At 39.1% G+C, this 18780-nt stretch overlaps 1 protein-coding gene across 3 annotated transcripts in view; it reads left to right on the forward strand.

The window, feature by feature from the left end:
- Positions 1–17649, forward strand: part of L1CAM (L1 cell adhesion molecule) — a 149572-nt gene extending 131923 nt beyond the window's left edge. For 2 of the 3 annotated variants that reach the window (XM_075835465.1, XM_075835467.1), the window contains 6 exons: positions 1833–1952; positions 2044–2199; positions 3558–3686; positions 5379–5451; positions 8018–8029; positions 13604–17649. In XM_075835465.1, the coding sequence (XP_075691580.1) occupies positions 1833–1952; positions 2044–2199; positions 3558–3686; positions 5379–5451; positions 8018–8029; positions 13604–13835 (722 nt within the window). In that variant the 3' untranslated portion in view covers positions 13836–17649. The remainder of the gene's footprint in view (positions 1–1832; positions 1953–2043; positions 2200–3557; positions 3687–5378; positions 5452–8017; positions 8030–13603) is intronic. The other variant, XM_075835466.1, reaches the window with a different exon arrangement.
- Positions 17650–18780: the final 1131 nt, after the last annotated feature.

An 18780-nucleotide genomic window follows, 5' to 3' on the forward strand; every position in this document is an offset into this window, starting at 1 on the left:
GCACTAATAAATTGCGCCCGATCCTATCCGCTTTTGGAACACTCTGCACATTTTGCATCGCCATATTCTGAGAGCCAGAACTTTTTTATTTTTTCTCCAACGGAGCTGTGTGAGGGCTTATTTGTTGCGGGACAATCTCTACTTTTCATTGGTACCATTTTAGGGTACATGTGATTTTTTTTAATCACTTTTTATTAGATTTTTTTGGAAGCAAAGTGACAAAGAAATATAAATTCTGACAATGTTTTTTGTATTCTTTTTTTACAGTATTCACCGTGCGGTATAAATTACATTTTACTTTATTCTGCGGGTCGGTACGATTACGGCGATACCATATGTATATAGGTTTGTTATGTTTTATGGCGATTGCGCAATAAAATCACTTTGATAAAATTATTTATTTTTTGTGTCACCATATTCTGAGAGCCATAATTTTATATTTTTCCGTCAAAAAAGCGGTGTAAGGGCTTGTTTTTTGCGGGACGGGTTGTAGTTTTTATTGGTACTATTTTGGGGTACATGCGACTTTTTGATCACTTTTTATTCTATATTTTGGGAGGGTTGATGACCAAAAAAAAGTGATTCTGACATTGTTTTTTAATTATTTTTTTTGCGGTGTTCACCGTGCGGGAAAAATAATATTATAGTTTTATAGTTTGGGTCGTTACGAACGCGGTGATACCAAATATGTGTACTTTTTTTAACATTTTCATTTTTTTCCTATAATAAAAGGCTTATTATAGGAAAAAAAGCATTATTTTTTTTTGTAACTTTTATAACTTGTTTTTACACTTTTATAAAACTTTTTTATTACTTTATTTTTTACTTTTTACTTGAAGACTGGCAGCACTGATTGCTGCTATAATACATTACACTACCTAGGTAGTGTAACGTATTATAAACTGTCAGTGTGACGCTGAGAGTCACACTGACAGGAAGCTTATGAGGACCGGCCTCCGGCTGGTTCTCATAGGCTGCTGTGCATGGCAGACCCGGGGGCTGTTATATGGCACCCGGTTCTGCCTTATAACCGACTGCAGCACCTGCAATCGGTCCCCGGGAAAGTTTGTTGTAGCAACAAACTTTCCAGTTCGTTGCTACAACACACTTTCCCTGCGATCACATGACCGGGACCTGAACTAATCAGGTCCCGATCATATCTCCGGGACCAGAGGCAGGTGATAACAGCGCGATCCGGGTGTCAGCGCTACTCTGAGACACCCGGATCTCGCTTTTAACACCCACCGTGAATTCACGTCGGCGCTACACAGAGCCCAGCAAGTGCCGACGTGAATATACAGTGGGCGGTCGGGAAGCGGTTAATACACGACAATATCCTGCTGGCCTTTGAAGCAGCAGATTGACATTACATGCTGTTATTTAGTCTATGATTTACAAGTACACCCAGATCCTTCTTAGCAAGTGACTCTCCCAGTATGGCTCCCCCTAGGACACATAATGCAGGCAGATTGGTTAATTAAAACAAAGATTGATGTTCAAAAACATCTTGAAGTGAGATCAGGTGAAGATTTGGGACTGGGTAAGACCAGTTGAACTGGCTTTTACAATTGACATGGGCTGAAAACAAATTTTTTAAACATATATATTAAGTCTGCTGCACCAGAGACTTTGGTTTGTCACAAAACGTCTTCCTATCACGTTGCTCAGTACTCTTTATCTACAAACATACAAACAACTCTCAACACAACACAATGGATATCACCTACAGATGTGAAATTTTAGTCATGAATCAACCTATATTGTAGTTTAAATGATATAATTGCCTCACACTTCTGTAGTTGGCCTATTATTTTATTCTGTTTTACCTTTAGAATTTCCACCAGTTCTAAATGTTACATTTGCAAGGACATCAAAATGTATCACCATAAAATGGAGACCATTGGATGGACAGAGAAATGTTGAACTCAGAGTTGAGATGAAAAACAAAAGCAGTAAGTATAAATAAAACATAGGTAACGTGACGAAATAATATATTTAGCTTGATTGCGGATGAGGACAACAATAAAAAATGTTTATTTTCAGGTGATTCCTGGCAGCAATATGATGTAAATGCTTCTGAAGCTGAATTCAAAATTGTTGAACTGCAACCTGGTGGAAATTATATTGTTCGTCTTATGGCATTAAATCACACTCATTATGATGAAATTTGGAGAACTGAGACTCACACTTTGCCATCAGGTAGGAACCAGAAATTAATACAAACCTAATACTTCTTAATGTGCTCATTAATAATATTATGTTCAAAGATGCTGCTATAACATATTCCAGGATACTCTGCCAGGGCTGTGTTCAGTAGTAGCATGTGCTAGAGTACTGAAAGGGGACATGACCTAAAAGTCAGATCATTGCGAGTACTGTTTCTCTGGATGTGAATTCCAAAAATAACAGGGAGACCTTTAACGAATGAGCATGCCTATTCAATGGTGCTTGATACATGCTCATAGATACAGTAGATAGATAGATAGATAGATAGATAGATAGATAGATAGATAGATAGATAGATAGATAGATAGATAGATAGATAGATAGATAGATAGATAGATAGATAGATATGTGATAGATAGATAGATAGATAGATAGATAGATAGATAGATAGATAGATAGATAGATAGATAGATAGATAGATAGATAGATATGTGATAGGTAGATAGATAGATAGATAGATAGATAGATAGATAGATAGATAGATAGATATGTGATAGATAGATATGTGATAGATAGATATGAGATAGATAGATAGATAGATAGATAGATAGATAGATAGATAGATAGATAGATAGATAGATAGATAGATAGATAGATATGTGATAGGTAGATAGATAGATAGATAGATAGATAGATAGATAGATAGATAGATAGATAGATAGACGGACGGACGGACATGAGACAGACAGACGGACATGAGACAGACAGACGGACATGAGACAGACAGACATGAGACAGACAGACAAACAGACAGACAGACATGAGACAGACAGACATGATACAGACAGACAAACAGACAGACAGACATGAGACAGACAGACAGACAGACAGACATGAGACAGACAGACATGAGACAGACAGACAGACATGAGACAGACAGACATGAGACAGACAGACATGAGACAGACAGACAGACAGACATGAGACAGACGGACATGAGACAGACAGACATGAGACAGACAGACATGAGACAGACGGACAGACAGACAGGCAGACAGACAGACATGACACAGGCAGACAGACAGACAGACATGAGACAGACAGACATGAGACAGACAGACATGAGACAGACAGACAGACAGACATGAGACAGACAGACATGAGACAGACATGACACAGACAGACAGACAGACATGAGACAGACAGACATGAGACAGACATGACACAGACAGACATGAGACAGACATGACACAGACAGACAGACAGACATGAGACAGACAGACATGAGACAGACAGATGGATAGATATGAGATAGATAGATATTCTTGATACATGCTCCCAGTCATGACATTATTAACCATACAGTATGTCTTCTTATCTATGGTTTACAGCTCTACCTGATGAGAGGGGATTTGCGTCACAGGGCTGGTTTATTGGTCTCATAAGTGCAATAGTTCTGCTGCTTCTCATCCTGGTCATCCTGTGCTTCATCAAACGTAGCAAAGGTGGAAAATATTCAGGTAAGTTGACAGCTGTCCAAAGCTAAGAGATAGACACTCTACGGTATTTCAGTTCTAATTACTTCAGTCATTATGATCTATTATTCTAATAAATCTTCTCTTTAAAGAGGCTCTGTCACCACATTATAAGTGCCCTATCTCCTATATAAGGAGATCAGCGCTATAATGTAGGTGACAGTAATGCTTTTTATTTGAAAAAAAAAACGATCTATTTTGACCACTTTATTAGCGATTTTAGATTTATGCTAATGAGTTGCTTAATGCCCAAGTGGGCGTATTTTTACTTTAGACCAAGTGGGCGTTGTACAGAGGAGTGTATGAAGCTGACCAATGCATTTACACAGCAGCATAGCGTTCTTACTAGAACACGATGTGCTGCCACATACACAGACATTAACGTTAATCAAGTGTCCTGATAATGAATATACATGACCTCCAGCCTGCACGTCATGTGTATTCAGAATCCTGACACTTCTGAATCTTTTCTGTGAGATTTCCAGCAAGGGAAATGAAATCTCGTTTACATCGTAATCTTGCGAGATTACGCGTGGCTTGCTGGAATCTCACAGAAAATATTCAGAAGTGTCAGGATTCTGAATACACATGACGTCCAGGCTGGAGATCATGTATATTTATTATCAGGACACTTGATTAACGTTAATGTCTGTGTATGTGGCAGCACATCGTGTTCTAGTAAGAACGTGATGCTGCTGTGTAAATGAATGGAGAGGAGTGTATGACGCTACTGGTCACTGATTGGTCAGCGTCATACACTCCTCTGTACAACGCCCACTTGGTCGAAAGTGAAAACACGCCCACTTGGGCATTAAGAATCTCATTAGCATAAAGCTAAAAATCGCTAAAAAAGTGGTTTAAAATAGATCGTTTTTCTAAATAAAAAGCATTACTGTCACCTACATTATAGCGCCGATCTCCTTATGTAGGAGATAGGGCACTTATAATGTGGTGACAGAGTCTCTTTAAATCCAAGAAAATGGAATTCATTCCAATATGGAGTAAAATAAATGTTAACAGAACACCTCACCTTACAAGGGGAGCTGAATGGGAAATAGGGAGAGCTGCTGAGGGGAAGGCAAGCTCCCTGCAGCTCTTTCTCCTTGATGCCATGCCTCTATTCTGTCAATAGAGAGGGCAGGCAGAGTTGTAGCTAGGCTTTCCTTTACCTGAGACAACGATTCAGTACACTTATTTAAATACCCTGGCCAAGGCAGAGTGGCTTGTTGCAACCCTCCCCCCTGGCACCCAGCACCGGGGGGACATGTCCTGCCATTTCCATTTACATCCTACATCCTGTCTTGATGTGCTGGCATTAGATATGGCATGGCCAGTTTACCAGGTCCCTCTGAATGAGAAAGTTTTAGGCAATGGAATCAGCTTCAAATGGAACGTTCATGAAATTTCCATCTTTTTCTTCTGCATCTGCACTGTTGACCCCCTTTTGCCCTGTGACCAGATTGGGGAGGAAGAATCAGGGCAGCATGCATTTTAGAAGGTTGCAAACCAGAGTCGTGTATGGAGTAACTATGCATACTACAGTGTTTACTACAGTGTTGCTACTGAGTATATAAAAGTTGAGCAACATAAATTTTCTAGAAAGACCCGTCAGATGTTCCAATTCTTCAATGATGCACCCCATGTTTTTCTTTTATATCTAACGATTTTGTCATATAGTGAAGGATAAAGAAGACACCCAAGTGGATTCTGAAGCTCGTCCAATGAAAGATGAAACTTTCGGGGAGTACAGGTACAAAAATAAGTGATACTGTCCTATAGTCATCTTTTGATATAATATAGACATCAGTAGATGATGCCTTCTGCTATATTTAAAGGGCTGCGGTGCTCTTTAGAGCATTAAATCCTCTTTGTGACCGGTCTTGATCTTCCTTAATTTTGATGTATGCTGGGCCCATGGACCCTCACTCATGTAATCTACTTAGACACTTAAGGCATTAACACATTGACCTTTTAGAGGAGTTACATAACAACGTACTTCTTCATATTTTGCTTTAGGTACATCGATGATTAAATTTAGAAAGGATCATATAAATATCCTGTATCTTCTGTTTTTCTTCCAACTTGTGTCAAAATGTACAGAATTTATTCAAATTCTAGTACAATTACTGTATTTTTATATGCTAAAAAAAATGTTTTCGCTATTTTATATTTTTTAACTTTTTTGTAGGGCTAGGATTAAAAAAAAAAGTTTTACATGTTTAAAAGTTATTTATAGGTAGCTTTTTTGAATAAATTGAATGATTCTAGTATATTTTTATGACACATGTCAAGACGGAAAAGTAGTTTGGTGTAGTTACACCAGATTTTGCTTTCTGTGTTACACAAGGAAGAACAGACTTTTTTGACATCTGGTGCAGATTATTATGGAAATATTATTTGTGTCTTCAGATTTGGCAATTCTTATGCAACTAATAGTGAGGGGGAAACAGATTAATTCAGAATTGCTTCCAGGCCATTCTAAAATGAGCAACAGCCAGTTCACTATCCAAATGGTAAATTAATGCAAATGTGAATATCACATTCCATCAGTTGTTAGGCAAAAACCTTCAGAAAGTCATTGCATTGCAGATTGAATAAAAGGCATTTTAGTGTAGCACCAAATAATAAAGAATGCTAGGATCTTGAGGTTCCTCAAAAGTAGAAGTCTGCAATAAGCTGCTCTAAATTTAGAGTTAAAATTCAGCACCATGGACAGATCATAACCCGTTTGACTGCTGGTTAACATTAAATGGGATGTATGAGATCCTGAAGGTCTGTTCTTTTGCGAAACAACACCACTCTTGTCTCTGGGCTATGTCTGATATTGCATCCCAGTCCCAAGCACTTGAATAAGGCTAGGCTGCAATACCAGAGACAACCTAAAGGAATGAAAGGCGCTGTTTATTGTGGGGAAAAAAACAGACCCCTTTTTCTAATCTCAGACTACTCTAACAGTAAAATATGATTAATAACCAATGCCAATATCTCCTCATAAAGTAATTTTGGAGATTCTTAATTGTCCTAGTATATAATATTGGTATGCACAGTGACATTTGTAAGCCTAGAACAATCATACTTGGGCTCTCAGCTAAGAAAAGTTGGTGCTGTGGAGTACAACACATTCTACGTTGATTTATCAAATTCATTGGTGGGGGGCGTAGAAAAGCTAATGTAGCAGGGCTGAGTTTATCAATTGGAAGGAGGCATTATAACATCTCCATACATTGTGTGTTTTTCATAAACCTACTGCATCCTCAGTTATCATGTTGCATACAAAAAGGTTCAATGGCAAATTAAGCTCTACTACATCTGTATATATTCATTTTAACACATAATCGTATTGTTCACCACATCATCTACAGTTTAAAATTAGAAATTCAAACCCATCATTGGGGATGATTCATTATAACTAACCTCAACTTCAGTATCCCCTGGTATGTATGTATATAAATATATACAGCCACTGCAACTATAGTTCTTTTAGTATAATATTGTAGTATCTTACCCATATTTACTAATTGAAAAGAGGTCCTGGCATTCAGTGCCAATTAAATGTAAAACAACAATGCTCTTAAAGGGGTTGTCTGAGATTTAAAATAAAAATAAAAAAAAAGGTTCTATCTTTTTTTCTTCTAGAAACAGTGCCACCCTTGTCCAATGGCAGTGTCTGGTATTGCAACTTAGCCATATTCATTTCAATACTAAAGTTATGGAGTGGCACTGTTTCTTAGGAAAAAAAGCAGACACTTTTTCTAATTTCATATAAACCCTTTAACTCTTTCCCGTCGCTAATCTGCCTATTTACGTTGGATAAGCGTGAGATCACGGGAGGCGGTGTATTCCTACAATAGATGGGAGCCGTGTGAACGCTCCCAGCGCTACTATAGGAAGATTGCTACTAAGATCTGACTGTGGCACGTCTCAATAGCAATGCAATGATTTTGCCATGGACTGCAATATTGTGATATTGCAGACTATGGCATAAGTGATCTAATGATCGCAGGTTTAAGTTCCCTAGGGCGGCTAAATAAAGGTAAAAAAGGCTTTTTAAAAATTAAAAAATATAAAATGAGTCTGGAGCTGAAAGGGTTAGGTTCTTTATGTTTCATTTATGATCCTACTGTTGTCAAATGTAGCAGCTCAAGAAATGAGCAACATTTACACAATATTGGACTTGAGAGAAATGGACCAGTATATGATACAATGTGTAGAAGTGACCGCAGGGCTTCTGCCCACATGCACTGTTGGCACCTGTGTGATTGGTGTGTCTGACCTTTTGCATTCGTTCTCCACTCTCTTATCCATGCTGCCATCAGATCTCTGGAGAGGTAAGCTGCTCTCACACGGTAAAGTTCCTTGTTACAAATGGGGGATGCGCTTTTGCACAATGGGTGTTCCTTGAATTACGTTTACACCCTTTTGTGCCATGTTCCTTCAAATCAATATGCAGCTGCATCTGTCCTTGACCTCATGTATGGTAAACCATAAGCCTCCAGCCTTTGCTAAATTCTATTTCCATGAGGATCTACCAGCAGTTGTCTGGCTCGTAAACGTCTGGTAATACTCCAATGGCTGGGTGTAAGAAAGTCAATCATTCTTAAGGCCTACTGGCCAACTAAATTCAAGAAAATCTAAGCTGCATTATTAAATATATACAGTCCAAGTAGCATTCACATATATATGTTGACTTTTCAAGACCTAAAATGTAAGGCAATATGAGGTTTCTTGAGTAAAGTGGTCCATACTTCTAATACTTAGAAGAGGAGTATTATTTTCGAGCTTCTCTTCAGATCATTGGTAGAGGTATGAGGAGCCACCAACATTCCCACCAAAGCTTTATCTTTAAGACCTGGTAGAAAATAAGAATAATTTGAGGGATACTTTGGTGTTTGCTTGAGGCCCTCAGGCAACGTAAGTATGGCTCCTTGCGCTATATGGAGGTGGTTGCCTATATACTCCAGTAGACATAAGCAGTTGGTCCATTTTAGGATCACCGTTGATGGCTAAATGCTTGGTGAACCATTAAATGTCTGGCCAACTTGAGTTCCTGGTCTACCACATGTGGTTTGGATCAGTAACTTGCTGTCCTTCGCTTGGCATGGGTATAAACATTTTATCCACGTACCTTTGATTTTATTCTGACTGATTCTTATGCATCTGTCAGAAAAAGATTGAGGTATTTTCCGTCACATGCCACATTGTGGATATATGCTGCCCTACAAATATTGCTTTGGAGCATATAGTGCCTTACATAGAGTCCTTGTGAGCAGGGGGATAGTTTTATCCAAACAAGCCATGTAAATGAGGCGATTTCTTACACGTTTACATGGCACGAGATTCTATACATGTGAATGCTATAAAAAATTTAATCTTATGTATAAAAATTGGCGCAGTCACAGGGTGGAGCAGTTGCCCATAGCAACCAGTCGTGTTTTACATTTCCTAACCTACACTGGGAATATCTGTTTACAATCGGCAACTGGTCTTCTGTTTTCTTGCACCCGTTTTATGCATGAGACCCACTGGATCATCTAGTTTGTTACCTACGATCATACTGATAAGAAATTAGAAGGCGCTGTGTGCCCTCAGTGTCACCCGCACATCCCTAGCACTATGGGAACTTGCCATATACTTCAGTAAAGAGAGCAGCGTGCCATATGTAAACATGGCTTATCTCTGTGTATCACCTCATTGCATAGAATGTTTCACTTTTTTCTGGATGACAACCTGATGTTACTAAGTGACAAGAACAGAGATTGTCAATGTGTGTAGCTGAGCTGAAATCACCTAACATGTATCTTCTTGAATACATTGAAAGTCGCCATTTGCAATCCAAAAACGAACATTAAAGGAGCACTCCACTTTTTCTTTTATGGTCCCCTCCATTTGTACATTGGTGTAACAGTGGGGGGCTGTGTGCAGAAATACTTACCGATCCCTGCATCGTGTAATTTTCGGGTCCAGCGCCGCCCATGTGATCTTCACTTTGACCTGTCCGGAATCACTGTGCTTTACAGAAAACCGGAAGTCAGGCTCTCAATGCCTCTATGGGAGACAGAACAAGGCCAGAACCAGGCTCCATAGGAACGCATTGAGAGCCTGACTTCCGGTTTTCTGAAAAGCAGCAATTCCAGACCAGGTCAGAATGTGATCATGGGAGCGGCGCTGGACCCGCAAACATGATCGGTAAGTATTTCTGCACACAGCACCCCACTGAAACACCAATGTACAAACGGAGGGGGCAATAAAATAAAAAAGTGGAGTGCTTCTTTAATGTATGGCTATATAGTATACATGTGTATGTCATAGCTGTGTGGGATGTAGGTCATGTGTAGCTGTGATAGTTACTGTTTTGTCTCCATCCTCTTTTTGTGTGCATGCTTATTATATCATTCCTATTTTATATATGTAGTGTTAGCATAAGGCTCCACGGCAACATGGCGTCACCCACCAGTCGCAATAATATCAGGTGATTACCAAGACCACATTGCGACCTCACTGTTGCCCTGTGGAATAATGGTCAGAAGTTCTGAACATTAAAGTTGTGGTAATCCTTTAATATTACTGCGATTTACGGGCGATGGTGTGTCACTCTGGAGCCCTAACCTTAGAATTGAATTAAACTGTAGGTTCATCATTAGGGAAACTGCACTTATATACAAGGGAATGGCATAAACAGCAACCAAATAAATTCATGTTTGCCTAATCATTCCCTTTACAAGTCGGAGAATCTCTATAATGGAGCAAGGCGCCCATTGGGAATATCCACCAGGTCCCCTGTATTGGTCACTTGTACTCATAAAGAGAGCAATCCCTATAATAAGTATATATTAGGGAATTAGTAAGTGGTTTTTTTCCCCTTTAGCAAATGAAGCAGGTCTGGTGATCAGAAAGCTAAGGCCACCCAAAATTTTTCCATGCCGACCATTCATGGACAGACTGGGTCATCTAGAGCAGAGCAGCTCTTTCTTAGCAACTATGGCTCAAATCAGGGAATCTAGGCATATGAAATGGAGTTTTCTTAGTGAGGGGTTGTCTTAACTCATAACAGGCGCCCCAATAATTGGCTAAACACGGGGAGCCCCACTGCCTGGCCCCCTATAATCAGCTGTAAATGCTGGGAGACGCTGTTCTTTGCAGTAACTGGCTACTCCCGAGCGGTGCATGCCACTCTAATACATCCAAATTCCCCAATAGTGCATATAGATAGGGGTTGTCTAAAGCAGAAGACTGGATAATGCAGTATAGTTTAAGAATACATTTGCATATATGAGTTTGGCCACAATCCATTTGGAATAGATAAGAAATTCTTACCAGAGACAGACTGTCATTATATTACAATTTCCATTGGCCTTGCTCTGTTATAGGATGATTCCCAATTGCTTTACATGCAGTTCTCTAATATATGTATATATATATATATATATATATATATATATATATATATATATATATATATATATATATATATATATATATTATTTATAAGATCATAAATCATGGGCAGGCTATCTACTGGTAACCTACAATGATTTCTGTATTCGACCATAACATATGCACCTTGCATGCTCACTTTCTTCGTGTAGTCTGTGATTGTCTTGTGACTGTCATTCTGTCATTTGTCTCTTCTAACAGCAGTACCTTCTTTAGAAATAGGTAAAACATATGCACTGGTAAAACTATACTGCTCCCTCTGCAATAATACTGCATGTGCCCAAAAATGCCATGTCCTGCTTCTTAACCCAGATTATCCCAGTCGTACTAGGTCATTTGGATGGAGATTACTAGAAATATTATTAGAACTATTAAGTTATTGTAGCACTTTATACACATCAACTATTCAATGGAAATCAGAAATATTTTGGATCCCATATCCATGTCTTCAATTGGTTGACCTTTCATCTCGTAGAAGAAAGGGGTAGCATTGAGCTCTAACACCCTATTCAAGGAGGATCCTCATTATCTACCATCCCAATACAGATTATAATACCCCAAATCTATTCTAGTAAAGCTCAAATTAAAGGCTACCTTGGACATTAGAGAGGAACTCATAGTCATGCCACACTCGTTCTATCATTGGACTAGAGATTATAATATCAACTTTCTGTTCTGTAGGAAATAGAAGACATATGGCCACAATAGAGATTCGTAATTGACATCCATATAAATCATTACTATGTTGCTCTTCTTTTATGGAGGTATTCTGCTTTAGACGCAGTGCTTCGCGGAGAGAATATAGTGCCGTAGAGAGACACCATATGGCAGCACACAGGGTGCCCACAGAAACATAGGGACTCTGAGTGCCCACGCACAAGCTCCATGCGCATGGCTTTGTTGTGTGCATGAGGTCTATAGTTGGAAATGTTGTTAGAAGAGTCAGTGTCCCTTTTAGACATAAAAATGTAGGAATAGTGGTCAATGCAACACGTCAATGCAGAGTAAGTACCGCAAATTAAGAAGATATATGGTCTGGGGTGCAGCCCGTCCACCAATATCCGTCTACTTTGACAGTCCTTTAAGTGTGTAAGCTTCATGATAAGGGTTTATTCTTTAACAATTAGTTGTGACCTTCGAAACCTGGTATTTATGTCACCATGGTATCCCTATTTTTACTTTTATTTTGCATGACCAGATTTTCTTTTATAGAATAATCCCTAATATTGGATTTTTAAAGTGTTGGACTTGTTTGATTTGTTTCCATGCATGGTTCATTTTTATCGAGTATTATATACATCATTCATTATGTTCTTATACTTTTTAGCTTTTGGCTTTAATATCTAATGCAAAACACCCCTCTGCATCAAGTTTATGTTGTATGCATTTTAACTTTTTTTTTCTTCAAAATACCAGTATGAGCCCAATACCCAGTAAAAGTTGAGTGTGAACCAGAGTTTTGGGCATTCCGATGAGCACCATTAATCATATTGAACCTAGCTATTCAATTCTGAAAATTCATGATGAAGCTTATTCTAGCTCACTGCCCCCCCCCAAAAAATGAGTGAATAAAACACCATGCAATACAGATTATATTATTTTCTCTATCGCAAATGGGTAATCTGATAGTGATCGGTCTGACATGGTGCCTTGATTTATGGGCAGTCATAAATTGCAAGTGCCATGCATTATGCCCTTGTGCCATGCTATATATGTCTTGTCCTGATGGTGTATGAATTATAGGGCCACCTATGAGCCTGATATCATTCTCCTGGAGAGTGGGCATCCAGGTCACGTTGCCTGCCACTTTTTATTTTAATGGGTGGTGAGAACAAGCCCATGTCCTATGCGGTTGTAAGTGTCATGGGAGGGGGCCAAATTTTAATCTTTGCTATGGGGTCCCCTTACCTCTACGTATGCATGCCTGCCTAGGAGACAGATGCAATGCCAGGCTGAGCACTATCAGATTAACCCCGCAAGAACAGATTACCCCGTTAAGTTATGTTTTATAGGAGGAGGTAGTGCCCAACCTTTCGTAAAACTGATTTTTATTTTTTTATGTTTTCCCTAACAAGGTTTCCCACCTTCCCGCGTTTTCTTTTCTTCTTATACATCACCATCATGAAACCTGTAATTCATATAGAGAACTTTCTATCTATCTTCCTTCTGTGTCTTCCTTCGATCATTTTTATACCATCTTACACAAGAAGAAAAAAAATATTACATCTGGTTTTCTACCATTCCCAATGAGGGCAGATAGGAGGTCAATGTGGTGTGCAAGTACAAAATCAGTTCATTTGTTGGTATAATTCATGCGATTGCATACAGAAATCCACAGAATGAAGGCTGAAAGATAGAAGAGTATATTTAGAATAAAAAGTTGAAGGGATGCGCTAAAATCATAGCTATGTCTCCGTAAAACCCAAAAGGAATAATCTTAACCACATTTGCCTTTCGTTTTTATCCAGTGACAATGATGAGAAACCATTCACTAGCAGCCAACCTTCCCTGAATGGAGAGGTCAAGCCCCTCGGAAGTGACGACAGCTTGGCTGACTATGGTGGGAGCGTGGATGTCCAGTTCAATGAGGACGGCTCCTTCATTGGCCAGTACAGTGGCAAAAAAGAAAAGGAAGCTGCCGGGGGTAATGAGAGCTCTGGAGCCACCTCTCCGGTTATCCCTAACGTCCCAATCGAGTAAAAAAAACAAACAAAAAAATACACATTTTTGATGGAGGAAGGTTTTAGGGGAAAAATATCAAGAATTAACAATAGGGGGGCAGTGGGAAGAACTGGATGGATCTGGAGAATTTATTTTTCGTTTACAAACCTATTTACCATTTTGGTGCTAGAGCAGCAAGTAGTATATTATGTGGTAAGTCTCTCTTGCACCAAACGGGTCGAACTGCTGTACTATTTTTGAACTGCAACTCCATGACGTGTACTGAGCAAACAAAAACATACAAGGAGAAAATGGATAGGTGCCAACAGATACTGCAGAGGATGGGTACCAGTGTTCTCATTTTATTTAATAAAAATGAACAAAAAGAGGTTAAAAACACATCAAAGGATAAAAAGGAAAAACGTGATAAATGTGAAAAACACAAAAAAAACATGAAAAACCAAAGGAAGAAAAAAATAAAAAAATTGCATTTCTCTCTTTCACGCCAAGTTTCGCATTCACACGAAAACTGTGTTACTTTTCTATGGTGTCTTTTCTTTGTAATGGTCTCTTTTAGTGTGTTTGAAATTCACTAGGGACCCACCAGCTCTGTGGGTCTTATTTTCTGGACGCAGCTTGCCAAACGTAAAAAAAAAAATGATATAAAAACATGGAATCTGAACAATGTATGCATATGTGTGCTTTTCCAAACATGGCAAAAATCTCTCTATGTCTATCCATCGTCATATACCATCAACACGCCATCTGTCAATCAATGAGCCAGATTCTGGGGCTATGTCAGTAGCTCCGCTCCTAGTTGAAGAAATGAAGAAATTAAAAAGTATTATTTTTTTATGCTCTTTAGTTCACAGCCTCTCGTCTGGAAGAGAGGGGGGCATTTACATGTCAGACATTTGCATCTGACGTTCTCACGGTCTCTCTTTCAGCAAAAAATTATGTATCATGTTACAATTTTCCAGTGGGTTTGTTGATTTGCCATGGTAAGTAGCATTTTTTATACAAGATAGGCTTATTTAATGCCATGTGGCAAATAGTAAGACCATAAAGTAGCCAACGGCAACCATGCAGCTGCCCGCTATTAACCTATTGAAAATGAATATTTGACTGTTGCTATTGGCTACAGTGTATATGTACTATATGCACCAGGCTATTACATAAGCTTTATAATGTAACTCAGTTCTGCATGGTGTGCATCTCAGGAGCTACGAAGGCAACAAACCGTTTCGACCCCTCTATTACTATAAAGACCTGCAATTGGTTGCAAGGCCTTCTTTAAGGGGTCCAGCCATTGATTACAGGGTTTATTGCATACTCAATGCAGAACTGGTAAGCAAGTGATAAGCAGTAGAGAATCCTGCTGGCCTTTTGCAAGACAAGCAAGGTTCTTCTTTTCCTTAGGATGTCAGGACCAAAGGAGAATACATTTCCTTGTATCCCAATGTCTTTTCTCAGGAGCAGGTGCAGCATTATGGCTAAGGTGCTTACTTGGGGAATCCATCCCAGCCACCTTATCTCCCTGTGCCTCAGGGTCCACCCTGTGACTATTATTACCCATTGTCCCCATGTTTCTGCAGGAACATGCAGCAGTGTTTCCACCTACGAGGTGGCTGCCTGGAGACCTCTTCAGAATATTTCCAGACAGAAGTGCTGTGTATATATATAAAGGGTATCATTCTTTTTCGCTGAGTGACCACCACCCCTGTCTGTTGTCACATTTAATTGTGGATGTTCAATATGTTTTGTTTTTTGAGTGTTGAACAGAAGGGGGGATATTTTGTGAAGGAGAACAATATACTAACCTACAGTGCCAGGAAAAACATGACAATGCGTAGTTATGGAGTAGTCCGTTGTTCTCTTCAAGCATTATTGGTCCAAGAGCTCCGCGATGGACATCAATCGAGATTATATTGATTTCTAACGGTTTATGAACTACACATCATAATTGCCCTGTTAGACACCAATGTAAACATGTCAGTACCTGTACATTTCCATTATATGGTAATCTGAATGAAGGGCTATCCTTTAGTTCTAAGCAAAGGATAATCTTTAAGATATCTAAACTAGGCCAATGGTTTACTAGAAGTCATAGAAGATGAATGGCTGGAAAAATAAGGGTTGGCATCATGGTCCGAATGTCCCACCGGAGTACCAGAGGATCCTCCAGTGGGCCCAGTCTCTCACAAAATAATCAACCCCAAAGGTCTTCAGAAGATAATCCCATTTGGAGCCAATTACTATCTACAATGGTCTATATCTTATGGGATAGTCCACTAATAACCCACTAGACCTTACTGATGATATTTTTTGTGTGTGTTATGATACAATTTATAATTAAATCAAAAGTGGACAGCTTGTCCACATAATAATTTTCTCTAGTAGGCCCAAGTCTAACACTGGTTTGCATTAATGGCTTGAGATTCCTAGTGATATCCATGATGCCAAGGGTCACTTAAAGGGGTTGTCCGGTTTCAGCAAATGAGTATTATTTTTTGTATAATTAAAAGTCATACCATTTTCCAATATATCTTCTATATTAATTTCTTACGGTTTTCAGTAGGAACGTTTCTTGTTATTCAGTAGGAACATTCATTGTTTACTTCCAGTGGATAATATTCTGTCCATGGTCATGTGATGGTCACACAGGTGCACAGCTCGTTACAGTATGTTTATCAGAGCTGTGTCTTCTAACGATCCCAACACCTGTGTGTCCATCACATGACCATGGACAGAATTTTATGTACTGGAAGTAAACATGGAAGGTTCCTACTGAATAACAAAAAACAGAGATCTTGAAAACCGGGAGAAATTAATACAGAAATTATATTAAAAAATTGTATAACTTTTAATTATACAAAAAATAACATTCATTTTCTGAAACTGGACAACCCCTTTAATTACCGGACTTTCAGCAAGCACCTCAGCCTCCCAAAACTATAGCAATTGACTGAGTAAACCATGACTTCTCTCCACAGTGCACCATTAAAACATATCCAGTTGTTTGATTTTCCATTTTAGAATAATCCACCATGATATCTATTTGCCGCTGTTTTTGTAACATAGCACACATTTCTTTCCTTATATGTAATATTATATAATGCCATTACTACAAATAGTGGAATTTGAGGTATATCTGCTAAAAGGGTAAAACCTTGTGAGGTAAAATTCATGTAAAGTATAATGTTTATATGGGGTTTAAAGTGTTTTAAGCTGAGGGTTAGGGTATCGACATACAAGAAGGTGGAAGACTGTCATTCAATCTTATACTACAACTGCCGTTTCTTACATATGGGGTCACCATTGTTCCATTTTAGACTAGATTAGACACTCAATAAGCCTTGGTTACTTGACCACAAATCTCATCAAGCCGTTGGCTGATGAGGCAATCTTGGACTGGTAGTTCAACCTCAGCTGGCCACACGTTGTCTTACTTCCTCCCAACCCATGTACTATCGAAGCTGAACAGCTTTAATGGATGAATAACACTCCATATCAAATCCATTCTATGGTTTTAACTCAGCTTGAAGGGAACAACAACACTGTGGAGTGAATTTTCCTGGCATTGGTCTATATGGACAGTGCACGTGAATGCTCAGAATTGGTGTTTACCCTCCAGCTCTGAAAAAGATAGTTAACACTTTTGCAGGCACCCCTGGAAGTGAAGGGGTTAAAGGGAAACCAAGAAGCACCGGGGCAGGTGCGCAATGTACCTTTTTGAATGTAAATAGTGTTTCTGAAGTTTGTATCTGCCGGTAGTGTATAGGCCTCTGTAAGTCCCTGTCTATAGCTTGGTATTGTTAAAGAAAAATACAAACTATATCATGATAAAAATCAATTGTGTTGTGTTTTTTTTTGGGGGGGGGGGGGGGGTGTTGTGTCCATGTAATACAGTCTATCATAATTGCACAAAAGAATAAACTCCAAGTATATAAGGAGGGGGGGGGGGTGGTTTGTTGTGAAGTTTGCCTTGCTTAATTTCCTGATAGATATATACTCTAAGGGTATGTTCACACGGCCAAATTTCAGACGTATACGAGGCGTATTTTGCCTCGTTTTACGTCTGAAAATAGGGCTACAATACGTCGGCAAACATCTGCCCATTCATTTGAATGGGTTTGCCGACGTACTGTGCAGACGACCTGTTATTTACGCGTCGTCGTTTGACAGCTGTCAAACGACGACGCGTAAAAATACAGCCTCGTAAAAAGAAGTGCAGGACACTTCTTTGGACGTTTTTGGAGCTGTTTTCTCATAGACTCCAATGAAAACAGCTCCAAAAACGGACGTAAAAAACGCCTCGAAAACGGCGTGAAAACGCAGCGAAAAATGCGAGTTGGTAAAAAAACGTCTGAAAAGCAGGGTCTGTTTTCCCTTGAAAACAGCTCTGGATTTTCAGACATTTTTGTTGACTACGTGTGAACATACCCTTATACTCTACTAAGCTGTAAAATCCTACATATTAGGTCAGCTATCTAAAGTTTTAATAACTAATGCAAAAAAATTCCCTATTAGGATATTCAGAGTTAACAAAGGAAGGTCCTTCCTGTATTAGCGAAAGAAGGAATCAGCTCTGGATCTGTAGGACCAGGTGTGTAGTGCAAAAATGACTCATTGATTTCAATTCTCCCCGTGTAATACTTTATTTCCCCTGTAGAAGCGCTGCAGGGAAAATAAACACTGGCTGTCAGGATCTCTTGTCGATTACAGCTAATCATTATAGTGGTTCCAGCAACAGAAGACCCTGTCCAAAGAAAAAAAAAACTTTAATAGAGAAGTCTATTTATAGGGAAAGCGTAAAGCTTTTTACAATCTGTTTTTGTAAGAAGCATCCCCTGAAATTAAGATGATCCCAGGTTGCCCCACTGTTAGGACCCTCAACAGGCAGTTGTAATCTGCAACAAAATCCGGCAGAAAGTGTTAGTTTTTCCCTGCAGCGCCACCACAGGAGAAATTAAGGTTTTACATG

Source organism: Rhinoderma darwinii, chromosome 8, assembly GCF_050947455.1.
Source record: "Rhinoderma darwinii isolate aRhiDar2 chromosome 8, aRhiDar2.hap1, whole genome shotgun sequence".
Lineage (NCBI taxonomy): Eukaryota > Metazoa > Chordata > Amphibia > Anura > Rhinodermatidae > Rhinoderma > Rhinoderma darwinii.